At 36.7% G+C, this 27351-nt stretch overlaps 1 protein-coding gene across 10 annotated transcripts in view; it reads left to right on the top strand.

Moving 5' to 3' along the window:
* ST7 (suppression of tumorigenicity 7) overlaps positions 1-27351 on the top strand; it is a 277302-nt gene that overhangs the window by 42788 nt on the left and 207163 nt on the right. Inside the window, exon 1 of one of the 10 annotated variants that reach the window (XM_025291148.3) lies at positions 5808-7530. The exons of 8 other annotated variants lie outside the window; for them this stretch is intronic. In XM_025291148.3, the coding sequence (XP_025146933.1) occupies positions 7518-7530 (13 nt within the window). In that variant the 5' untranslated portion in view covers positions 5808-7517. Of the gene's footprint in view, positions 1-5807; positions 7531-12813; positions 14633-27351 lie in introns of those variants that run through there. One more of the 10 variants, XM_025291147.3, reaches the window with a different exon arrangement.

Here is a 27351-nt window from a genome sequence, read left to right as displayed (position 1 = left end):
AAAAGAAGAAAAATATTTCATGAAACATAGAAATTATAAAAAAATTTAATTCCACAGTCTGTAAATAAAGTTTTATTGGAACACACTACATATACTCATTTATTTATGTGTTGTTTATGATTACTCCAGGTGTTTCTTGACTTCCTACTTTTGCATTCCAGTCCCCTATAATGAAAAGGACATCTTTTTTGGGTGTTAGTTCTAAAAGGTCTTGCAGGTCTTCATAGAACTGTTCAACTTCAGCTTCTTCAGCATTACTGGTTGGGGCATAGGCTTGGATTACCGTGATATTGAATGGTTTGCCTTGGAAATGAACAGAGATCATTCTGTCGTTTTTGAGATTGCATTCAAGTACTGCATTTCGGACTCTTTTGTTGACCATGATAGCTACTCCATTTCTTCTAAGGGATTCCTGACCACAGTAGTAGATATAATGGTCATCTGAGTTAAATTCACCCATTCCAGTTCATTTTAGTTCGCTGATTCCCAGAATGTTGACGTTTATTCTTGCCACCTCCTGTTTGACCACTTCCAGTTTGCCTTGATTCATGGACCTAACATTCCAGGTTCCTATGCAATATTGCTCTTTACAGCATCAGACCTTGCTTCTATCACCAGTCATATCCACAACTGGGTATTGTTTTTGCTTTGGCTCTGTCCCTTCATTCTTTCTGGAGTTATTTCTCCACTGATCTCCAGTAGCATATTGGGCACTTACCAACCTGGGGAGTTCCTCTTTCAGTATCCTATCATTTTGCTTTTTCATACTGTTCATGGGGTTCTCAAGGCAAGAATACTGGAGCCAGGCTTCAGCAATACGTGAACTGTGAACTTCCAGATGTTCAAGCTGGTTTTAGAAAAGGTAGAGGAACCAGAGATCAAATTGCCAACATCTGCTGGATTATCGAAAAAGCAAGAGAGTTCCAGAAAAAACATCTATTTCTGATTTATTGACTATGCCAAAGCCTTTGACTGTGTGGACCACAGTAAACTGTGGAAAATTCTGAAAGAGATGGGAATATCAGACCACCTGACCTGCCCCTTGAGAAACCTATATGCAGGAAGCAAGAGTCAGAACTGGACATGGAACAACAGACTGGTTCCAAATAGGAAAAGGAGTACATCAAGGCAGTATATTGTCGCCCTGCTTATTTAATTTCTATGCAGAGTACATCATGAGAAATGCTGGAGAGGAAGAAGCACAAGCTGGAATCAAGATTGCCAGGAGAAATATCAATAACCTCAGATATGCAGATGACACCACCCTTATGGCAGAAAGTGAAGAGGAACTAAAAAGCCTCTTGATGAAGGTGAAAGAGGAGAGTGAAAAAGTTGGCTTAAAGCTCAACATTCAGAAAACTAAGATCATGGCATCTGGTCCCATCACTTCATGACAAATAGATGGGGAAACAGTGTCAGACTTTCTGTTTTTGGGCTCCAAAGTCACTGCAGATGGTGATTGCAGCCATGAAATTAAAAGGCGCTTACTCCTTGGAAGGAAAGTTATGACCAACCTAGATAGCATATTCAAAAGCAGAGATATTACTTTGCTAACAAAGGTCCATCTAGTCAAGGCTATGGCTTTTCCAGTGGTCATGTATGGATATCCAACCAGTCCATCCTAAAGGAGATCAGTCCTGGGTGTTCTTTGGAAGGACTGATGCTGAAGCTGAAACTCCAGTACATTGGCCACCTCATGCAAAAAGTTGACTCATTGGAAAAGACTCTGATGCTGGGAGGGATTGGGGGCAGGAAGAGAAGGGGATGACAGAGGCTAGATGGCATCACCAACTCGATGGACGTGAGTTTGAGTGAACTCCGGGAGTTGGTGATGGACAGGAAGACCTGGCGTGCTACAATTCATGGGGTTGCAAAGAGTCAACACGACTGAGCAACTGAACTGAACTGAACTGAACTTATGATTACTTCTGCACTAAAATGGCAGAGTTGAGTAGCTGTGAGAGACTGGACGGTCCCATAGAATCTAAAATATTGACTGTTTGGTTCTTTGTAGAGAGTGCTGGCCTCTGTTAAAACATCAAGGTTAGTTTATGTTTTGGAGTACTATGGAAATTTGTGACTTTCTTTGCTTACCAAAAACTCGAGCTGAATACTGCTACATTTCTTGAAGGATTCTCCACTGTTTTTTTGTCTCTGGGACAACCCACAGTAATCCATTCATGACCATTTTTCATGACTTCCTTTGCTTATTTTCCAGTGGTTCCTTTTGCCAGCCAGGTGAACAGACTGAAGCCACACAGGTCTGTGGTTTTTCTAAAGAAGCTTTCTACAGAAGGATATGTTTGGCTTGCACACCTCTCTGTTTGTTGTAGAAACCTGGATTTGCTTGTGGTCTTTCCACTAGAGCTTTGATTCCAGCATATATAAAATGACCCTCACTTTCAAAGTGTAAAATGAACAAATGCATTTATTGTTAGATCCATATTCATGGGAAGAAGATCTTAATCTTTCATGTTTTTACCAGCCATTTTTTTTCACCCTGCATGCCCCCGCTCCTTTACCAGGCATTTTAATAATACTAGTTACGTTTCTCATGAGTCTTAACTTTGTCTGGTTTAGTTGATGTATTTTTCACTGGTTAACTTTAAACATTTAAACTGATGTCTCTTTTTACAATACTGTTCTGACAGAATCAAAACATCAGTGGTATTCCACCTCTTATAAAAGTTATTTTCCCCCTCTCTCCAGCTGTGGTTACTTGATATCACTTTTTTTGGAGCTCATGAAAGCAGGGAGTGGCCCTCCTACTTCATAAGAGGTCTGAGTTTTGCAGCTACCGAGAGCTTTGGATCCTGCCACCATTGACCTGATTCTTTTCAAATACAGCAGAGAAGTTGTCCGTCTAGAAATAATCCCTATCTCAGGGTTTGGAGTTGGGTAAAGTAGATCTTCTGTCAGGTTTCACCTTGCCTTTGGTCATAATTGTGCTTTTGTGCTTGGTGAGGATGATTGTTAACTTTCTTGAAGAATATATAGCACTGGTCTTGGTCCATGGTATTGAGTTGAACAGTTCCTGTCCTGTTTTGTTATCTGGTTGGTGCTTGATGCTGCTGTGTCTTAGTTTATTAAACATTTTGAAGTATGGTGAGCACACTCATGCAAGGAGATGGGCTAATGCTGTTAGCATTTTCTTCAGTCAGGAACCCTTTTTGCAGTGGAGTCTTCTCACATATGGGAGGGCCCATGTGATAATCATGTAGACCTGTAAGCAATGAAGGATGACAGAACATGAAAAGGAAATACTGAAGCTGATGCAGGCTGGAGTGTGTTGGTAGGAAGCATGGATAAGCAGTGACTTCCTAGGTAACCTTTGTTCTCCCTTAGAGTAAATGGAAATTGGAATGAGGCATACCATTAAGGCATTTTCACTTAAGTGACTTGTTGGTGAGGAAGATGAGAATAGAGACAGGAGGGAAAACCCCATCTTTTCATTTCTGGAATAACAGAGTGAGCATTTATAATCCAACCCTGGGCATGGGGTTTTAAAATGTGCGATAAAGTGAATTATTCTATCGGTTGGAAATATGATGTAAAATATATGGTACAATTATGGTAAATGGTATTCAGGTTTAAGAGGAAAGTATAAAGTTGGAGCTCTGTTCATTCTTTTTCTCTAAGGAGGCAAAGGGCTATGGGCTCACATAGCAGGAACTACTCCAGATAGGAAAGCCATGACGAGGAAACTGAGGAGATCTGTGTTTCAACCCTGAGCTGTCATCTGTAGAAAACTTGGCAATCCCTGTCCAGTCTGTCTCAGTCGTGTTTTGGAAGGAGGGGTCATGTTCAGAAGCTTTATTGCTGGTACCCAGATCTTGTTCTCCTAAGAGGTATGATCCACCAGACCATGAACTCACCAGAAAGGAGGGCCTCCAACCAGTCGTTTCTATTGTGTTTTGTGAATGTTTGTATTTGTCTGCTCACCCCTATGCTGAGTTACTAGGGCTTGTCTGGAGATGAATAGTGTCTGAACATTTGGAGAAATTAGACATTCAACGTAAATGCACTAGGTTTCGACAATACCTGCTGGGTTGCTGGTTTCCCACCCTTGAGGTGGGGCTGTTCCCAACACCCTAGCACGATGGAGGAGGGGGTGATGTGGGCTGGAGGAAAAGGAAGAGCTCCCTGCTGGAAGTCACTTCAGTTTTCTCATCCAGCTATAATTGGCTTAAAGTAGAATCCTGTATTGTTAAAGTTGCACAGGGTTTAGCCATCATTCAGTTCAATCTCCTCATTTTACCTATGAGGAAATAGGTAACCCACATCTATAAGTATTCCAGAACTTTTCCCAGCCAGAGAGGTAATGAGTAGTAGTGTTGATTCAACAGGTCTGGTTCAGTAATTTTACTTCTTCCAGCTTGGACCATGAAGGGATAGATTATAGCCTGAATCTGGGACGGGGTTTGGGGATGCAGTGTGGGAAGCTCCTGAGGCAGGCAGTTGCACTGAGGACATTTGTCCCTTGGCTGTAGACTGGGAACAGATGACTTGCAAAGAACCTGTGACTCCCATGACTTGTTAAGTGTGTTTTGGGGAGGACTGTGATGTAATTGTTTCTGTTTCTGAGGGGTGCATCTAGGCATACTAGTGAGTCTGCTTTGCTGAGGGTGAGATGAGGCTAGAAAAGACTCTTGGGGAGGAAGGCAGGGGATCTAGCTGAAGGTGCTGTCCTCCTGAGTAAGCTTTGAAGTTACGGTCAGAGGAAACTGCTCAGCCTCTTTGGACGCCAGATAAGTCGTATCTTCTGTGACATTTGGAAACTGAAAAGTAGAGAGGGGAAGGAGGGACTTAGTGGTTGCTGGGAGAGTGGGGTAGTACACACTACAAGTCCTTTTACGGTTATAACTTTCTGCACTTGAGTACTTATTTCTGCTTAACTGGCTAGTGCAACTCTCATTTTAAGCTATCAGAATGACTTTAGATATTATCCCTTTCATTCTGCTTATCTGTTTAATTTTTCTGTGTATTGGGATTGGACACAGACTATAAAAAGAGAGTTTTTATAAACTCTGAACTAAAATATTTGACAAACTGCAGAAATGGTTTTATTGGAAAGAATGAACCTAGTTTTTGGAAATGATCTTTCTTATTCTGCTTCCATTTATTGATCATCTATCTATGGAGGTGGTTAAGCACAAGAAATCTAAGTGAGGCTACTTGGGTTGAATCCTGGCTTTGTTATGTATGGTGTGTGGCCTCAGTCAAGTTACATATCCTCCACACCTCAGTTTCCGCACCTATAACATGAGGATAATACCTCACAGGGTTATCTTATGGGTTAAGTAAGTTATTAATGCATGATTTGAAACAATGCCTGGACCACATTAAGTGCTGTTTACGTACTAGCTGTTGTCACAAACCAGATGTTGATCTAGGCCCTTTGTCACTTAGTTGAGATCAGAGAGATTTAAAAACTTGCTTAAGGTCATCCAGTTAAGGAATGACTTAAACCTTGTCTGTCTAACACAAAGCCTGGCTCCTAACCACTCTGCTGGCTTTCTGAGGTGTGATGAATTCACTTAACTGTGGACTGTAGGTTTTAGAGCCATCTACCCATCTGTCTCGGAGAAGGCAATGGCACCCCACTCCAGTACTTTTGATTGAAAAATCCATGGACAGAGGAGCCTGGTAGGCTGCAGTCCATGGGTTCGCAAAGAGTCAGACACGACTGAGCGACTTCACTTTCACTTTTCACTTTCATGCATTGGAGAAGGAAATGGCAACCCCCTCCAGTGTTCTTGCCTGGAGAATCTCAGGGACGGGGGAGCCTGGTGGGCTGCCGTCTCTGGGGTCGCACAGAGTCGGACATGACTGAAGCGACTTAGCAGCAGCACCCATCTGTCTGTCTGTCTTCTACTTTCTCATTTGTATTTTTCATTATGTTCTTATTTGTGAATAAAATGCATTTCCTTAAAATATCTGTGATTGAAGAGTTATAAAATATAAAGGGTAAAAATAAAACAATTATTCTTAAAATAATGGTGCTCAAATCCATGCTGACAACACTAAGTTGTGAAACACTCAAAACATCATTTCTTGTGACATCTGATAATGGCTATCAGTATTTCCACATACTTGTAAGTTGTGTGGAAATTAAGACAGCTATTATTAGGAATTTTTAGCTTACCATTTTAAAACAATCATAATGTTTTAGCCATTTGCACATTTTAATTACCAGGGAAAAAGTATATCAAATTTTCATGGCTCATGGAATGCTCTCCAGTCAGTACCCTAGATTGAGATAAAGAGAATTAAAGCCCCAGAAGTAAGACAGGGCTGCTTAGCAACAGTGACAGGTGAAGTTGATGGGAATTAACAGCTTTTGACTGTTAGCAGAATGGTGGTGTAATGGGATCTGCTTATGGTAATGAAGCATCGCCTAGATGGCTGAATGTAATGATGCTTTCTCATTTGTTTCATAGAATTATAGATGGTGTTGGGCTCAAAATGTTTAAATTTCTGTTCTATTTATACTTCTGATGTTATATTGAAGATTAGAATCATATTGTTTAGTATTGTCAACTTTGTAATTATCTTATGGAGAAACCTATTCCATGGAAAGAAAGTAGCAAAATATCCCACTACTCCAATAAAACCACTCAAAACATCAATACTTTTCTTTCTCAAAGTAGTTGCAATCTGGGAGAGTATTACTATATTTATAAACTGGAAATTATCCAACCATTCAGGTTGCTGAAAAGAAAAGACCGCTGATAAAAAATTTAAAAATTTGTATCTTGTGTCTGGGCAAGGTCTAAAGAATTGTTGTGTCAAGATGAAGTAACCATGCTTAAGGTTTCTTTAGCCAGGACATATTCAAGATGAAAACAATTGGTAATGAAGAAAAAGATGGCTCAGTGCATGTGGCAATGTGACATAAAAGATTACATCAGGTACAGTCTGTTACAGGAATGACCATATGTCTTTTTCATCTGATGTCTGTTTCAGGACTCAGACAAATGAGTTAAAGGTTTTAGATATGCTTTAAAGGATTGTTCTTTCATCACCTGTATTAAGTTTGTTTACAAATCAAATGTGTTTCAAATGAATCACATGTGCACACTATCAAAGGAATGAACATAATGACAAAAGACTATTTTTCCTAAAAATTTGGTTGCTGACTCCTTTCAGGTTATGCTGCTTGGTAATGTTGAGTACTAGGATGAGGTATACATATTTTGAGTTCTTTTCCAGAGAAAGAAGAAAATTTATTTTTCCCCTAGTTTTAAACTAATAATACAGGAATGAAATGGGAAGAAATAATACTTCTCTTCTAAGAAAGACAAGACTTTTCTAAGGATGACTTTAAAAAAATGGGCAAAGGAGAGCAGAGCCATGACCGTTGCAACTTGAACAGAGATAAGCAGAAGTGTGTGTGCTCAATGTCACATGGTAGGAGGCTGTCCCCAGAGCGGTTTGCTGTCCAGGGAGCTGTTTCATTTTGAGTCTGATAGAGTTTTACTTTGGAAAATACCCGGTTCCCTGCCTACTGCTTCTCTATGGATTATACAGGTAAAATTAAATTTAAAATATTTTCCAGCCATGTAGAATTACTTGAAATATACTATTTTGAATTATTTAAAAGTTACATTGGTTATGTAAAAAATTATTATGCATGAGTTTACTCCTGTTGTATTACTTTGTTGTATATAAATCATGATTAATTTAGCATACGTATATACTTAAGGGAATTTGTCAGACATGTGCTTGTTGTTTCTTGTATTTTAGTTTGAGCCATACTCAAACAGACTTTAAACAGCAACTCATATTTAATTCATATTTCGACCCTCTGGTCAAGAAGCTTTAGAGTACAAACATCCGAGTTCAGACTATGCCACAGAACGAATAAAATACACACACAGTCTACGGAGACTGTAAAACATTTTTGACATTGTGGTGGTTGTTTTGTACATGTGTGGGCCCCATCTTTTAGATGGAGTTGACATGCTGAAGTGAATTGGAGAATTTCAGTTTTTATCCTAAATTTCTGGGTGTAACTAACCTATTCTTTTTTTAAACTGGTTAACCTTGTTCTTAGTTTCTAGTTTCACTGAGTGGTAAGTTGGTACAAGAGTAAGTTAAGTTAACCATGGGTGGTGGTTCTTGATGAGTAAGTAGGGGATTCCCTTAGATTGGATGGGGTGAAAGTGGGGTTGAGAGGTGAGGTGGTAATAGGAGATAAGGGCATGGATCTTTGCTCCAAATTTGTGCAACTAGTTCAAAATGGTATTTCCCTAAATTTGAACTTTTGAGTTATGGTGACACTTTTCTGACATATTCCTTATAAACTAAACAACAAAAACTTTAGAAGATTTTTCTACCAGGGCAGAGACCTATTTTCCGTACCCCAAATAATAACAAAAAGTGCATTTAAATTAAGCACTTACATGTTCTTTATATCCCTTTTGCTCTATGGATAGATCTTTGGCAAGATAGCTAATTATGGTGAAAATCAAATTATTGTGAAATTGTTAATAAAATGCAAATTTTAGGCATTGCTATCTAAAGGACTTTTGTGGTGAATATTTTTTGAAGCTGAAACATTTAGAAGTAATTAATTATTCCAAATACCCAAATACATTTTTTCTATAAATCCATATTTCCTATTTTAGAGTTCTTTAAACCAAATACAATAATAGTATCTCTCTTTCTCTCTGGATTTTGGATTTCTTTTCCTTTTGACTTTAGTGTTCCAGAATTTTGTGCCAGGACTCTGAAATAGAATATACTTATTTGTTAGAAGGCTTACATGTATGTTAGAAGGTTCTATGTCTGTTTCTATGTTGAAGCAGGAAGGAATACACTTTATAGACAAAGAAATAAAATTTCTGAAGTCTTACCAGGAAGCTCCACTATACATATATTTTTAATTATAAGTTTGTACAATTTTTTTCCCCAAAGGACAGAATCACTGATTTTTAAAATTTTTCTGTAGTTTATATATTGCCATTAAAACACTTCTCTGTTGTTTTTAAGTAATAACCCATACATGGTATTTTTTTTCATAGATGGTATTTTAAAAGACACACACTTTTAACATGCTAAATACACATCAAGAGGAATACTAAGAAAATAAAACTTTAATGTGAACAAAGGATACAGCTCCAGAGGAACTCCAGATATGACACTTTTAAAATTGCTGTATATACTCTTAAGAGAAAATGAGGTTTAAATTCTTACCAAATTAATAGAGATAATTAAATTAACTAAATTAGTTGTCTGATGTGGTGGGAAGCTATTTTGAGTGTTGTCTTCTATGGTGATTTTTAAAAAATATTTCCATGTTTGCAAAAATAGGTATATTTGGTATATTAAACTTTGATGAGAAGAACACATGTTTTCAGCTCATGGGAGAGTGAATTCTTTTGCATTCGAAAATAGAATTTATTTTGTGTCAGCACAGTTCAGCACAACCACTTTTGTATTGATACTAATGACAGCATCACAGCACTAGAGCGGCTATCTTCCAATAGAAAATTGAGTCTTGATTATTTAAGAATAGATTTGTTTTGTTTTTCTGGAAAGTTCTTTTCCCCATGTAGTTTCCATGTTACCCATGTGGTTTCTTCTCAGTTTTTCAGGTCTCTGTTGAAGTCATCTTTTTAGGATGACATTACTTGGCAGTTTTACCTAAAATAACTCACCCCCCCCCCCCATTCAATCACTCCTCATCCTCTAATTCCTCTTATCTTTCTTTATAACATATACCCCCACTGAATACATTACATATTTGTCTGCCTCACCCTCTGGAATATAAGCTCTACCGAGGAGGGGATTTGTTAATGGCTGTACCCTTAGAGTACAAGAACAGTAGGCTTTCAGGAAATAGTTGTTGAGTCAATTTATGAATCGGGTTTCTTCTAAAAATTACTGTTGACTTACTTTAATATTTTACTATTGTTTTTCTCACAACATTCTAGTTTAACAATAATTATTTTGACCACTAAATTATTTTGAATGTTGATCTCTTCTTTCATTACTAATTTTATCCTGAAATTAACAGTACTCACTTTACTAATAGAAGGGCAGGGTGGCAGGCAGGCAAGGTCACAGGCAGGCATAATTGTACATAATTGATAATCCAAAGATCACTTTGGTTTTAGACTATATTATGTGATTTTATGAGGGAGTGTGGAGGACATTAGTCAGTTTTATTCTTCCTTTATTTCCTTTCTTTACATTTTCCTTAGGTAGCATATTAAAATTTGTCTTCATTCTCTGAGCTCATGCTAGCTGCCCAGAGGAGAGAATGGGAGCAAACTAAAATTTCAAAATCTGTATTTTCAAAGATGGGTCTTCAACCATATGGATCCCAACCTTCCAGAGGTGTTTAGAAATACCTCTGACATCTGAAGATTATAGAAACCTTAACAGGAATTAGAGGCTGTCATATGTGTCCAGTTTTGTGGCAAGTGAGACCTAATTTTTTTAAACATACTGATCCTGCTATGCTGTGCTTAGTCGCTCAGTCATGTCCAACTCTTTTCGACCCCATGGACTGTAGCCCGCCAGGCTCCTCTGCCCATGGGGATTCTCCAGGCAAGAATACCAGAGTGGATTGCCATGCCCACCTCCAGGGGATCTTCCCAACCCAGGGATTGAATCCAGGTCTCCCACATTGCAGGCAGATTCTTTACCAACTGAGCCCTAGGGAAGCCTGATCCTGCTATAGTTATCTAAAAAGTAGATGTCTTGAAAAATAATGCTGCCTTTAACTTACTGTTAGAAGTCTGTGCCAGGAAATAAATATAGGCACTCAGAAAATGTATTTACATATGCATTATAGACATCACGTATGAACTGAAGAGAGGAGCTACATCAATGAGTTGGCAAGAAGTTGTTGTATATAGACTATGGAAAGTACATTTGTCACTCAGTATCTGCAGGGGATGTTTCAGACTACCCCCAACCCCAAATCTGCAGATGCTCAAATACCTTATATAAAAATCGTGTAGTGTTTTCATATAACCTACATACATCACCTCTGCATATTTTGAATCACCTCAAGATTACTTGTAGTACCTAATATGAGATAAATGCTATGTAAGTTGTAAGTACAATGTAAATGCAATGCAAATGCTATGTCAAAAATAGCATTTTTGACACAAAAAACTTGTGTCAAGTTCCAATTTTGCTTCTGGAACTTTCTGTAATATTTTTTCCTGAATATTTTGATCCATTGTTGGTTGAATCCACAGATGTGGTACTGGTTGATATGGAGGAATAACTATATCTGTTATCCACAGATCCTTTGCTTATTCTACTTTTCCTTTTGCCTTTCTTGTGGCCACATCCACCCCCTTTTGTGTGACTATTCATGTGCAACATCTGGTATACAATTTAAAACAGATCTCATGTAAGATAGTATTCTGGTTTTAGCCCTTTTGAAGTGTATTGCCCTTTCCTACTTCCTACAGCTATATATATCAGCACTATTATTGATACAGGCATACCTCTTCTTCTTGAGCTTCCTTTTATTGCTCTTTGCAGAAATTGCATCCTTTTACAAGTTGAAAGTTTTGGGGAACCCTGCATCAAGCAAGTCTGTCAGCACTATTTTTTCCAACAGATTTGCCCACTCTCTGTCTCTGTCTCATATTTTGGTAATTCTCACAAACTTTTCATTTTTCATTTTCACAAACTTTCATCTCACAAATTTTTTAAACTTTTTCATTGTGATGTTTGTTATGATGGTGACCTGTGATCAGTGATCTTTGATGTTATTACTGCAACTCACTGAAGGCTCAGGTGATGGTCAGCATTTTTTAGCAATTAAAGTATTTTAAAATTAACATTTTTTTAGACATAATGCTGTGGCACACTTAATAGACTATAGTACAGTGTAAACATAACTTTTGTATACACTGGAACACCAGAAATTGTGTGACTTGCTTATCTTTGGTGGTCTGGAACAGAGCCTACAGTATCTTTGAGGTATACCTGTGTTTTCCACTGGTTGTTAACCTGGACTGCTTATTTTGGGAGGGATGCATTTTTCTTAATTTTTGCAATTTTCTCTCATTTTTAGTGTTTTTGGTGACCTTTTTCTTTTAAGAACTTTCTTCTCCATATTTTTTATTGATTTCTATTTTCCTTTTATTTTAGTTGAATACTTAAAATATAATTTTGGTATTTTTTTTTTTCAAGAGACATTATAAATGAGTAGTTAAGAGCATATGTGTTGAAACCAGAGTGCCTGGGTTTGAATCCCAGCTTATCATTTAGTAACCTGCATGACCACCATCTATCAAATGTGGATAATAATGGTATCTGCCTTGTAGGATTGTTATGAAGATTAAGTAAGCTGATATATGTGAAGTTTTCAAAATAATACCTAGTACAGAGTAAACATTCAGTAAAAATTGGTTATTATTATCTTGTGTGTGTGTTTGTTCCGTCACTTCAGATCTGTCTGACTCTTTGTGACCCTATGGACTGTAACTCGCCAGGCTCCTCTGTCCATGGGATCCTCCAGGCAAGAATACTGGAGTGGGTTGCCATGCCCTCTTCCAGGGGATCTTGCCAACTCAGGGATCAAATCCACATCTTCAGCATTTCCTGCATTGCAGGAGGATTCTTTACCACTGAGCTACCAGGGAAGTCCTTATTATTATCTTTGTTAATGTTAACGTGTTAGTCACTCAGTCATGTCTGACTCTTTGTGACCCTATGGATTGTAGCCCACCAGCCTCCTCTGTCCATGGAATTCTCCAGGCAAGAATATTGGAGTGGATTGCCTTGCCCTTCTTCAGGGTATCTTCCTGACCCAGGGACTGAACCCAAGTCTCCGGCATTGCAGACAGATTCTTTACCATCTGAACCACCAGGAAAGCCCCATTATTATCTTACCTACAATAAAACATTTGTTCTTATGTAGCATCATTGCAATTTCTCCATAATGGTTTAGCATTTTCAGTAAGATGAAGGTCAGATTACCTTTATGCACATCCATATGATGGACTATTATGTAACCATTTAAAGATGAGGATGTACATATACTGACTAGAAGAACTATTAATGATATTTTTAGACGGTAATTTGCAGTTCCACACCATATAAGAATTTAGTGTTTAAAAGCTGTGTTATATAGAGACATGCCTATATACTTTAGAAAGTATTAGAAAAAGTATATACCTTAGATGAATGAATGGAAAAGAAACTTGAGCTTTTGAACTTCTTGTTTTATATAACTTTAACAATGGGATTATTGAAAAACACCCACACTTTTTTGTGCATTTCAATATTTTTAAAATATTGAAACAAACTTTCTTTGCTTGTGTTGGATAGATATTCTAATAAAAGTCCATGCAATTATAGCTTTTAGAAAAAAGTAGATTTCTAAGAGTAAAGGTAATGCAGGTAATGAATCAAGAGACAAAATAATATCTTCTTTGTCTTGGTGGGTGAAAAGGAAATATGATTGTTGATCATATATGCCTACTTGCACACAGGTGTACACAGGTGTGTGTACACAGCATTAACATTACTGAGTTACCCTGGAGAAATGACAGGAATTCTCATAAGGCAAAATAAAGAAAAGTAAAGCAAAAAAATAGGATAGGAAAAATATGTGTACATACACATATTCCTAGAGTAGTGGTTTTCACGTTTGCATAATAGTTGTAAAATAGCTAATAATGTATTCATTAACATTTGAGTGCTCACTGTCTGTCAAACAGTGTTTTAAGCCCTTATAGTGTTGTTTTACTGTTACATTTGCTTGTGAATTTATATGCCAGGATATGTGTGGAATAGTGTACATATTTTCACATACTTGTGATTGTACAACCCCTGATCTGTCAGTCTACCCAAGCCTACTGAAAAAGCAATGAACTCTGGAGTTATTTTAAAAGGTAGGTTATTTTTCTCATTTCTCATATTCTTAATTCCTTTGAAAAGTTCTACTTGCTGCATAAAATCAAGAACCCTAATTTGCATATCTTTGTGGTTGATTGCTATGAAGCCAATGTTTAAATTTCTTTGAGGTCTCTTTTAGTGCTTGGTATCTCAGGATGAAGATCTTGTCAGGAGGGTGAATATATATGTGAATATGTATGTGGCTCTTGGTCTTGGGCATTTTGTGACAAAGGAATTCCCCTTTGAATTGCCTGCTCCCCTGAAGCCCCTGGAGCCTCTGGCTCAAGCAGCGCAGTCGATCTGTGCAGTGTCTCTGACGTCACCAGTGTATGCATAAGCCCTGCTATTGTCTTACTGCTATAACTGGGCTGGGGATTGCAGTATCCGCTGTTGCTGCTGCTCCCAGTCTTGCCCCCACTGCTACCTAGTCCTGCCTCCCTGCATCCCAGAAGAGCCACGTCGGCCTGCCTTTTCCTATTGGATTTTCAAAAGCAGCTCTTCGGTTTTTGGTGCTGTAGGAGACCTTGCTTTTCAATCACACGGGAGAACACTGAAGCTTGTAAGAGGAGAATCTGGCAGCTGGACACAGCTTGGACTGCATTGTCTGTCTTCATGACCTCTGCTGTGTAGCAGCTCATCTCTCCACTTTCACACGTACACTGTCCTCGATTTTTTTCTTCCTTCCTTCTTTCCTCCATTTTTCTAATTTTTTAAAAGCAGCCTCTGGAGCCAGCCATGTTTGGCACTGAATCTTCATGTAAGTAAATGGATCTCACTTTGCTATTTAGAAATCTGCTTGCTGTCATGGTTTCATTGGCTTGGAGTTCATATCACTTTGCCGTAGGTCATTACCAGCCTTTGTATTTTGACTCTAATTACAAATAAATTGGTCTCAGGAAAAGGACTTCCCCTTCACTGGGTTATTCATCCTTAAGGCCAGGGTGTCAGAGTGGTCAAAATCAGGCCTCCAAGAGGGAGGTAGGAAGACAGGAATCTAGGCAACCTCCCCAGAACATGTTAATTGGTGGGATCAAGTCTGTCACTGATCTATTGTTGTGGTTCTATAATGGTCCTTAAACCCTAAAATAGGTACTGTGAGGATCTGAGATGATAGTGTTTATTAAGAAAGAAAAAAAGGCTTACATTTTTTAATCTAAAAGGAGAAAGAGGTATCATTATATCTTCCCATATTTTTACAGAAACATAGGGGCAGACATTATATGTAGATACAAAAAATAAAAGTTAAGCTTTTTTTTTTTAAATAGTTTTTTTTTTTTTTTAACACAATGGCTTCAATTTTGATATGCTGGCTAGCGCCACAGTCCAGCAGCAGCATATCTGTCTTAAAACTTATACAATGAAATTGCTTTGGTGCAGAGCAGGCCCCGCACAAGGGGCTGGGCTGGATGGCACTTGTGGACAGCTAAAATGGGTATTTGAAAAATGATGACCAGCCTAAGTAATGTGGATTATTTAATGTTGAATGTAGAATAGTATAACTTGTCAATGCAGTTATACAGGCTCTGCAGAATATTTTGTCATTATCCATAAGCAAAGGTGACAGTTCAGAATTTATAAAGAGACTCAACCTGCTGACCTAGGACTTTAAACATTGGCAAGACACTGGCTTTGTGGGGATAGAGGGTTAGGGCAGCAATTTAAGAAACACATTTCTTATGAATATATAATTCAGTCTCTCCTTTCTGATTTTGGGTGATCAGTGTGATTATTTATGCATAGTTGATGATTATTCCAGAATAGCAGTATTTCAAGAGAGCTGATACTCCTCAGGTCTTCTGTTTCTTGATTGGCTATTTTAAAGGGTGGATTATTTTTGTTGTTTTACCTACAAGCGTCCCATTTCTGAAATTACCACAATGCCTTATCAAGGTCAAGATAGAATAACAATGAATGTGATTCCCATTCAGCATGTGATAGTTTTATTTTTTAAATAATTTAAAAATGGTTTTTGAATTCACTTAAAATGATACATTTGGAATTATTGTCACCCAGGATTAGAAACAGATTATTTAGTGGCGAAGACCTTCCAGTTTCGTTTCAGTCATTGAATTTTGTGTAAGGAGGAACCTAGGTAGAGTAGATAGAAGTATTTACATCCTAAAGGAAAATTAGTCTTATTACTTTGTTTAGCTGAAAATGGAAGTTGAAACTCAGTGTGGGAACCTTTGGGTTCTTGACATAGGGATTCTAACATTGTCTGGCCAGGTTTACCCAGCAGATAGCCTTTCTTGATAGTTAAACCTCATCTTTTGATAATATCACCCATATGCTATGATCTGTGTTTGAAAACTGCTGGTTGCTTTTGGTCTCCATAGCTACCAAATTGTTGTACAGATAGAATGCCATTCAGAAGACAGAACATCATCATGTAGGTTTTTTTTTTTACTTTACCGAGTATTAAGTTTTGTTTCCTGCTTGTCACTAGAAGACCATAGATAGATTTGTACTGTCAGTGGCTGCAAAATGTTGAGAATGGACTGCCTTCCTTAGATAAGGAGATTCCTTAAATGTGTACTCAGAGTTGAGACAAGTGTATTTTCTTTGTGTTTTGAGGCATAGCTTCTCTAGGCCTTTAATTTCCATCTTTTGGAGGCTGTTGTATAGACTGAGACTATTTAGAATGTTTAGAAAAACAGTCACATTAGAAGTTCTAATTAGTTCAGAAGGGATCTTCCAAACCACCTGGTATATTTTTTACTAAATTTTTACAGTAAATACTTGTTTAGCTATCTATTCTGTGTACAGTACTATGCTAAATCTTGGAAAGGTTCATTTTTTTTTCTAACATATTCTGATTTTATAATTCTTATTCTTAATTTCTGGTTGCAGTAACTTGTATTGGATGCTTTTACTTTTAAATTGAGGTATGGTTCACGTACAATAAAATGCATAAATCAAAGTGTGGAACACATTGAATTTTTGCCTGTTTACACCTTGGAACTGCTACCCAGTTTGAGATACAGAACATTGTTTTTACTCTAGAAAGTTCTTTTGTGATGACCCTTCCCAGTCAATATTGCTTGTCCCAATATTACTTCTGTTCCTTGCCAAAAGGTGATCACTATTCTGAATTCTGTTGATATTGTCACTTGTACGTGATTAAAATTTTCTTTCTCTGCTTTTAACTCTTTGCGTATAAGAAAAGGAAATGTCAATAGCAATTTTCATGCCTTCATTTTCAAGTACTGGATTGATTAAGTTGACTTCATGTTTCAGGTCAGGAGTTTGAGGTAACCTAGGAATCACATTATAACATGTTTAGTCTCACTGAGATCGTATTAAACACCCAAAAAGCACCCCCCACCCCCCACCCACCACACACATTTTAAGAGCCTTTAAAATGACAAAAAAACTTACCTGGAAGAGTAAAAAGTTTATCAGAGTTAAAACTTACATAGTTATGGCAACAGAATTAATAAATGCTCTGTCTGACCTCGCTTCAGTGAATATCTTCTTGATTCACTTTACAGAAGAACTCCAACAGTGTTGGAGTTTCATTTTTTCTAACTTAGTATATCTGAATCTCCCATAGTTGTACAAATTAGGACACAAACTATTTTCAGCCTACTTTGAAATGAAACTGTTCTATGTTATGTGTAAATTAATCATTAGCAGGAAGTATAGCTTCTGTAATCTGTTACCATCATGATGTATTTCACTGAGCTTTTCCTTTACCGAAATTTCCCATGTCTAAAAATGGGAGTAGTAGGTCTGCCCTTTATCTGCTTTGAGGAAATGCAATTTTAGTCTGGTCAAAGTAATGTAGGCTTAAGGATGTAAGTACTAAAAAGAAAGTGAGGGGAATAGTCATTTAAATGCATATGTTGAGTGCTTGATTTAATGATAGTTCATATTTTAAAAGCAATGGAATTCCACAAAAATTAAAATTTCTTTTCCTCTTTAAATTTTATAAATAGAGAAAAAGTTCATCTTTTCTTTTTGTGGAGTAAGGGACACTGACTTTGTACTGCTGCCATTTGGTTACATCCTTTATCATAAAGCCAGTTATTCTCCAAAGAGTAAGTACTTCAAATACATGGACATTTATTCAATTAGTGTTTTTCTAGCTCAGTCCTCCTCCTGTCTCCCCTCCCATGTTTAGCTTTTTTAGTCCTCAAGGGTACCATTTAAGATGTGCTGTGGTGGGAATTGTGCTCTTTTCTAATAAGTTAAAGTGTCTTTAAAAGCACCTACCTTATTAGTCCAGTGAAGAGAGCAACACCCTACCTTTTCAGAAACAGTGTACCCTTGGGGCAAATAGTGTCATTTAATCCCTCCTCTGAACATTTTGTTGTAGTTGTATCATATTAGAAAGAACATCTTCTGTATCTTGAAAGGGAAAGAGAAATTACCCAAATCCCAGCAGAGCAGTAGTATTTTGTGAGTTTAGTGGTGATGGGTATATGGTGGACCTGTGTGTCAGATTGTCAGTTCTCTTTAGCTGTGGTATGACTGTCTTGCAAATCTTCTTGCCATTTTCTGCATGCCCACCTCACCTTCAGTAGGCAGCTAGATGCTGGAAAGGATTTGAGGTATATGTGCTGCCCCATATGATTTTCTTTGATGAATACCAAAAGGGCAGCTGTTGCTTTTTATTTTCATTACTGATGAATGCATTAATTTGGAACTGACAGCTTCTCAGTTTTAATAGTGAGTATGGTATCATGCTTCTAAGAACAATGTAATTATCTCAAATTTTGAGCTATTATGTGAGAGATGGTAAAATGAATATACTCTAGCAATATTAGATCACCAAAAAACTGTACAATTAAACAGATAACTCTTTTATAGAAGAATAAATGAGTCACATTCCCTTTTTACCTATTTCAGGGCCATTCTTGACAACCAGTCATACGTGAGATTAAACTTGGTTCTATTGTTTTGGTGTAATTTCTGTGAATCAGTTGAGATGTTAACAGCAACTATGGTCTTTCAAAAATGGCTATTCACAACTGGACTGTTCTGCAGTATAAGCCCTAGTTCTTGTTAAATAATTGTATGACACTGCTGTTTTTGCTGTTAGTATGGTTGACATTTTAGTACTATATCCCTCCCTTTATTAGTTTTTGTCATATGACAGCTAGGTAGTTCAGAAAGAGTCATTTTCCTTTCCAAATCTTTAATCCAGCTGTTAGTATTTAGCTGTATTGAATTTTATATGCTTTCATCTTACTTAAAATGCACATACTTAAATATACACACAAAAACTTACTGCTAATTCTATACTTAGAACATTAAATAAAAGAAAAAAAATTACATGATTTTAGATAAATAGAAACCGCAGATGGCTCAAGTCACAATAAAGAAAAATAATTATGAATCACTGGAATTTACACTGGGACATGGTCATACAGGACCCTGGGAAGTAAAGCTCATTTAATACTTTTGACTTGTCTTACTATATTATTGTCTTTTCTTATCTTCTGACAATGTTAAGTCTGATGTGAAATTTCCTTTTGGGTTTCTTGCCTGTTAATAGTTGGCATCGTAATTTTTAGAATCAAGGGAATATTTTAAACGAAATAAAGATAGGAATTTGGTTCCCCCCCCCCCCCCGGATATTTATATACTGATTCTGCTAGTATAGGAATGGAATGAAAATACCCAGTGGTTATTTTTAAATGTTCAGAGTACTTATTTTCACTTGAGTACTGGTTTCCTTAATTGTTAGTCTGGTTTGTTCAGCAGAAATTACACATGAGTTTTCAGTGATCTGTTGTTTTCATTGTCACAATGGACCAGATTCATATCCTGTATAAACTGTGGGGAGTCTATGGGGAAAAATTACCATATATGGAAACTTTCCTCATAGAATCCCCATGGAGTTACACAGGATGTGAATAGAATTGTTATGGATTCTGGGTTGAATCCATATCAGTTACACTGATAATGTGTATTTTTAACGTTAACAGTAGTTACCACGTTAAATTATGTTCAAATACTATTAGATGTTCAATACAAGACCATATGGAACATAAAAAAATAAATTATATGGTCATTTTTACATTTTTTTGAAGTGTATTTATATCCCACTATTTTTTCCCTAATAAGTGTAAAACATTCATTAACATGCTTATTATTGCGTCTTTAATTAGAAAATGCCAGTTTTGAATTATTTAAAAGTCCTGTAATGTCACATTTGCTGTGCGAGTAGTAAATTGTAATATTTTCTCTGTAGAGATTTTGCTTTTATTAGTAATGGATTCAGTTTATTTTGAACTGAGGGACCAAGATGTATATTTAATGCTGCTAAGTCGCTTCAGTCGTGTCCGACTCTGTGCGACCCCATAGATGGCAGCCCATCAGGCTCCCCCGTCCCTGGGATTCTCCAGGCAAGAACACTGGAGTGAGTTGCCATTTCCCTCTCCAATGTGTGAAAGTGAAAAGTGAAAGTGAAGTTGTTCAGTCGTTTCCGACTCTTAGCAACCCCATGGTCTGCAGCCTACCAGGCTCCTCCATCCATGGGATTTTCCAGGCAAGAGTACTGGAGTGGGGTGCCATTGCCTTCTCTGATATTTAATGCATGTTGTAGAAACGGCAGCAACCACGTGCCTGTTGCAGTGACTTAAGTGCAGGGACTCTGGTGCTCAATTGCCTGGATGCAAATCATGGATGTACCACGTTCTACCAGGGTTTGGCCATCTACCATCTAAGGTCTCCAGGCCTAAAGTGTGACTTATCTGACAAACTCTTGAATGTTAGGGGAATCTGCCTTTGTGGCTCAGGACATCTGCACCGGGGTGGAGCTTATTAAGGGTCATTGTGGAGATTAGACTCTGGCAGTGGGAAAACTGGCTGAAGAAATGTCACTTTGTAAGAATGGGTGGAAGTACCATCATGAGGATTTTTGAAGGGACTCAGTAGGAGATCTGAAGGGAAGAGACTACATGAAACTGATCAAATAGGTCAGGGTTGACAAATGCCCAGTGTTTTTTATTACTAGTCACTGCTGCGGCAGCTATCACTGATTGGTTACAGCATTTTTGTAGGATGACTTTAAGCCACTAAGAGTTGAAATGTTTTCTTCTTAAAACACTTATCTGTGCAAGTATTTTCCACATTAGTGTGAAAAATAATCACAAGAATAAATGTTTAAATAAACTTGAAAACAGTTATAGAGTTAAGAAGAAAGATTAAGAATCTTAAGTGTTCCAGTAGTATCCCTTTTGGTTTAAAATAAACATACCATTCTGTGTCACATTATGACTCTCTGGAATAATTCAGAGCCACTTCTCTCTTTTAAATGAAATTTACACCAGTTGAAGACATATCTCCAGAGTGTAGCAGCATACCTAACATATAGTAAGCACTCATTCTTTAAAATTTGAATCCACTGTAGCTTAAGGGAATATTGAAAATATGATGTATTGGCTTCATAGGGGATTGATATTCAGTTTAGTTAAAATTTTCAGGTTAAGGAGTTTATCACACATAACTGGCACATATTGGAAATATTGTCAGTGAACAACTCTTACCTGTCACCCCTCAGGCAGGAGTAGGCGACAATATGGACTTATTACTAAGCCCAGATGTGTTAGCAGTAAATTGCGATTTACTGATACTTGACTATATACTGACCTAATGACTACATTTCACCTAAGTTCATGTATCAATTTAATATTATCAAGTAAAAATAAAGAGGAATTATAATCATCAATTCATTTACAGCATGAAAACCGAGAATTTTCTTTGCCAATCCTGATGTAATTTTAGAAATTAGAAAAATTATTTTCTACTTCTTTGTGAGAATTTCAGAATAAGATTCAGGCATATTGGCATATTCGGGGGGACAGTGAGTCTGATTGGAATGCATACAGATTGGGAAACCACAGTGGCTCCATTAGAGTATTATTTACCACTTCCTTCATCCATGGCTACTTCTAGAACACCTAGGCTTAGTGGAGGCTTTAGTAGGGTTTGGCCTGATGATATGCATGGATAGTCCAAGCATGGGCTTGACTCAGAAGTCTAGAATTTCTTACCTGAAACTTTCCTAGATTTGTTTTAATATAATACTTTTTCAGTTCTCTATTACCATACAACAAACCACCCCAAAACATTGTAACTTAAAATAAGCATTTATTATTCTATTCAGTTCTATTCTATTCAAGTCTATTTAGGTTGACTGATTGATCAGAGCTACTGGTGGTTCTCATGTAGAGTCTCTGGTGTGGTTGCAGTCAGATGTCTCTTGGCTGCAGTTATCTAAAGGCTCATCTGTGCTGGAGGTCCAGAATAGCTCTCTCACATGGATATCAGTTGAGGCTGGCTGTTGATTTGGGGCTCAGCTAAGGTTGTAGGCAGTAATACCTATATTTGGCTTCTTGATGAGGTTCAAGCTTCTCATATCATGATGCTAGGTTCTCAGAGAAAGCATCCTTTAGCAGAGTATCCAAGAGACCTAGAAGGAAGCTAAAAGGTTTCTTATGACCTGATCTTGGAAGTCTTAGAAGTCACTTCCACTATATTATATTGGCTGAGCAAGTCACTAAAATGAGCCCAAATTCAAAAGGAAGAGAATTAGACTCTTCTTGGTGAGGAAGTGGCAAGAGTGCATTGTAGAAGAGCAAGTAGAATGAAAAATATTTTAGTGGTAATCTTTCAAAATATACTGTGTCATAAGTAGTTTCCAAACTCTGCTCCATGAAATTGGTACTGTGAGGATTTGTGTTAAACAAGGAGTCTGCAGACTTTTCCTGTAGAGCCAGATAGTGAATATTTAAAGTTTGTGGACCATTCAGTCTCTTTTGCAACTACTGAACTCTACCACTGTAGCATAAAAGCAGCCATAGACAAATAAGTGTGGCTGTGTTCCAATATAACTTTATTATGGATGTGAAAATTTGAATTTTTATATAATTTTCACATACCAAAAATATTCTTTTTTTTCCAACTCTTGAAAAATGTAAAAAAGAAAACATTCTTAAGAACTATATAAAACCAGGTGGTGGGCAAGTTCTGGCCCATGGGTCTTAATATTTGCTGACCCCTACTTTTAATATTTGATTTGAATTTCATTTTTAATTGCTAAAAAACCTCAAAGAACAACAGATACATTCACATATTAAAAATAAATAATTTTGATATATTGGGTACTGTTGATAAATAAACTCAGGTTGTTATTGGTTGACTTTATTATTAAATATTATAATTCAAACCTATAAATGTACATCTGTTTAACATACTGTGCTCTGGCATAATACTTTCAAAGAAGGTTGTATTAAAGTGAGTGAAAGAAAAAAATAAAACAAAAGCATAAGACATTTGTAGGCTTAATTTCTATTCTGTTCTCAAGAGTAACACTAGGAAAGAAAGACTGTGGAGAACTTCTGTTTGATTTAATTTCATAAATATTTATGGAATGTAGAGGAATTGCCCATGATAAGCGATAAGAGGGAAAAAGCTTTCAAGAAATTTTAAGTTCAACTGGAGATGGTGGAGTGAGACAGTGAGAAGAGAACCAAGAGGGTTATAATATTAAAACTATATGTTTTTCTTTCAGTTAAGTCAGTGTAAATTAGATTATTTTTGACACAGGTACCCATAAATCAAACTAATAATTGGATGTCATTGGAATTGGCATTGTATAATATGTAGAATTTGACAAGAGAAACCAGCTTTTTCTTGAAATAATTTTATTGGAGAACAATATGCATATGATAAAATGTATCCATTTAAAAAATGGATCCATTTAAAATGTACAGTTTGATGAATTTTGACAAATGTATATCTATGTGTAACCATCGCAATCAAGATACAGAACATATCCATCACCTCCCAAAGTTACTTTGTGCCACTTTAGTTAATCTCCGTGTTTCTAGACTTTCACATAAATGAGGTCATACAATGTATTTTATTCTTTTGTATAACTTCTTTCATTTAGCATAATGTTTTCAGTCATGTTGTTATGGCTGTTTGTACTTCATCTCTTTTTATTACCAAGTAGTAGAAAAAATGTATAATTGGCTCAGCCATTTGCCTGACGATACTGAATTGTTTCCTGTTTTTGGTTCTTATGAACAAAGCTGATGTAATTACTTATGTATAATTCTCTGTGTTGACATATGTTTTCACTTTTCTTGGTTAGGAATGTAGAAATGCAATTGTTGACAAATTGCCAAGCTGTTTTTCAAAATGGTTATACTTTTTTGCATTCCCAGCAGCAATGTGTGGGAGTTCAATTGCTTTATATCTTGGTGATACTTAATATTATAAGTCTTTTAAATTTTAGCTAATTTAGTGAGTGTGTAGTGATATATTATGAATTTAACTTGCATTTCCCTCATCGGTAAAAATGTTGAGCATTTTTCCATGTGCTTGTTGACCATTGATGTATCTTCATTGATGAAATGTCTGTTCAAATATTGATACTTTGCCTTATAATTGGGTTTTTTTTTTTTTTTTTAAATCACAGCATTCAAGAAAGCTGTGCAATCCATTTTTTAAAATTTAATTAAATAATTAATTGATCTATTTATTTTTGGCTGTGCTGGGTCTTGGTTGCTGCACAGGCTTTTCTCTAGTTGTGGCATGTGGGAGCTGTTCTAGTTATGGTACCTGGGCTTCTCACTGCGGTGTCTTCTCTTGTTGCAGAGCACAGGCTCTAGGGCATGAGGGCTTCAGTAGTTGTGCATGTGGTCTCAGTAATTGTGGCTCCCAGTCTCTAGAACAGAGGCTCAGTAGTTGTGGTACACGGGCTTGGTTACTCTGCAGCATGTGGATCTTCCTGGATTAGGGACATGGGCTGCAGTGTATGGGGTCTCACAGAGTCGGACACGACTGATGTGACTTAGCAGTAGCAGCTGTGTCTACTGCACTGGCAGGCAGATTCTTATCCACTGAGTACCAGGGAAACTCTATAATTGAGTTTTGAGAGTTCTTCATATATTTTGATATGGTCTTTTTAAAGATATATGTCTTGACACTATTTTCTTATAGTCTGTAGCTTTTTGTTTTCTTAACTGATGTTAAGTTTTTAATTTTGATAACATACAGTTTCTCAATTTCTTGTGTCCTATATAAAATTTTTTGCCTACCCTAAGGTCATAAAAATTTTTTCCCTGTATTTTCTCCCAAATGTTTTCTATGTTGTGTTTCTATGTGTTCTATGATCCATTTTCAGTAAATTTCTGTGTATAGTATGAGGTAATGCTGGCTATTTACTTTTTATTTTTCCCGCCAAAATTCAGTTGTTCCAGCACCATTTCTTGAACAGACAGTCCTTTTCCCATTGAATTGGCAACTTTATCAAAAATCAACTGACCCTGTATTTCTATCCTATTTTATTCCAGAGATCTCTGTGTTTATCCTTAGGCCATGGTATTATAGTTTTGATTGCTACACCTTAATGATTCCTTTTGAAATCAAGTAATGTAAGCCCTACAGGTCTGTTATTTTCCAAAATTTTTTGGCTATTCTTGATTCTTTCATCCCACAGAAATTTTAAAATTTGCTTGTCAATTTCTACAGAAAGACCTCCTGGTATTTTGATTGATAGTGTATAATCTAAAAGCAGTTTGGGGGGAGTGGATAGTTTAACAATTTTTAGTTCTCCAATTCATGAACATGGTATATCTGCCCTTTCATTTAAGTCTTTTTTAACTTTTCTCAGCAACGATAAAATGAGTTATGAAATTCCAAGAGTTAGGTTTGTCTTTTTTTCCCCACTGATAAAAGAATACTTATCTGGAGTAGAGTAACAATCTCGAATATATGTTTCTAGGGAAAGCATCTAAGTTGATGGTATTAGTAAAATCTCATTAATTCAAATTTGAAGGACATGCTTGGATTTGTGAAAAGTCTTAAGTAACCTGAAAAATGAGACTTTATTAAACAACTGTTGCCATGTAGAAGTACTATGGGAGATATGTTTTAACAAATAGATAAGCAGAGTTGTACGTTTATGTAAAATGCTATTTTTATAGCCCTTAAAGCATTTGCTCTCTCACCAAGATGAACTACTTTCTTCCCTTTGTTTGTTATCTTAGGAAATCACTTTCTTATATTTTAGAAGTGGCTTTCCTCCCATTTTTACCTAAATATTCATGTTTGTTTAATTAGAAGGATCTGAACTTATGAATTTTTATATTTAGAAATAGAATCCTTCTTCTTATGAAACTCCTCCTATAGTCCTATTAAGGTACCATCCTTTTTAGGAGTCTATTAAATCTATGGATCCTTATGATTTCAAGAGAATTGAAGCCTAAAAATACATTCAGGATGGCATATCACCTTTAAAAATTAAACTGAATTCAAATTGATTTTATTAAGAATGTTTTCTAACTATTTGACATTAGTTGTGATAAGTCTTCAAACTTCATGAAGCCAAATTTGGTAGAGATTGAATTGACCTGACATAGCATATTATGTATATACATTATAAATGTGAATCTATAAATATTTATCTAATGCCTAAAGCAACTAACATTAAACTCCACCCTTGTTTTAAGCAGTTTATAAAACAGTGATCCTGTGGGATGGGGGTTACAAGGGAGGCTCAAGAGGGAGGACATATCACCAGGTGGTCAATACAGAAACCAGATCGATTATATTCTTTGCAGCCAAAGATGGATAAACTCTATATAGTCAGCAAAAACAAGACCCAGAGCTGACTGTGGCTCAGATCATGAGCTCCTTATTGCAAAATTCAGGCTTAAACTGAAGAAAATAAGCAAAATCACTAGACCATTCAGGTATGACCTAAATCAAATCACTTGTTTATACAGTAGAGGTGACAAATAAATTCAAGGGATTAGATCTGGTAGACATACTGCCTGAAGAACTATGGACAGAGGTTCATAACACTGTACAGGAGGAGGTGACCAAAGTCATCCCAAAGGGAAAAAACACGCAAGAAGGCAAAATGGTTGCCTGAGCGGTCTTACACATAGCTGAGAAAAGAAGTGAAAGGCAAGAGAGAAAGGAAAAGATCTACCCAACTGAATGCCGCATTCCAGAGGATAGCAAGGAGAGATAAGAAAGCCTTAAAGTGAACAATACAGAGAAATAGAGGAAAACAATAGGATGGGAAAGAAAACTGAAGATACCAATGGAACATTTTGTGCAAAGATGGGCGCAATAAAGGACAGAAACGGCAAGGACCTAACAGAAGCAGAAGAGATTAAGAATAGGTGGTAAAAATACATGGAATTATGCAAAAATGGTCTTAATGACCTGGATAACAGTGATGGTATGATCACTTATCTAGAGCCTGACATCCTTGAGTGTGAAGTCAAATGGGCCTTAGGAAGCATTACTATGAACAAAGCCAGTGGAGGTTTTCCAGTTGAGCTATTTCAAATCCTAAAAGATGATGTTGTTAAAGTGTTGCATTCAATATGTCAGAATATTTTGGAAAACTCAGCAGTGGCCAGAGGACTGGAAACAGCTTTCATTCCAATCCCAAGAAGGGCAATGCCAAAGAATGTTCAAAGTACCACATAATTACACTCATTT

Source organism: Bubalus bubalis, chromosome 8 (genome assembly GCF_019923935.1).
Source record: "Bubalus bubalis isolate 160015118507 breed Murrah chromosome 8, NDDB_SH_1, whole genome shotgun sequence".
NCBI classification, from domain to species: Eukaryota; Metazoa; Chordata; class Mammalia; order Artiodactyla; family Bovidae; genus Bubalus; species Bubalus bubalis.
This window is presented reverse-complemented; position numbering and strand designations above follow the sequence as displayed.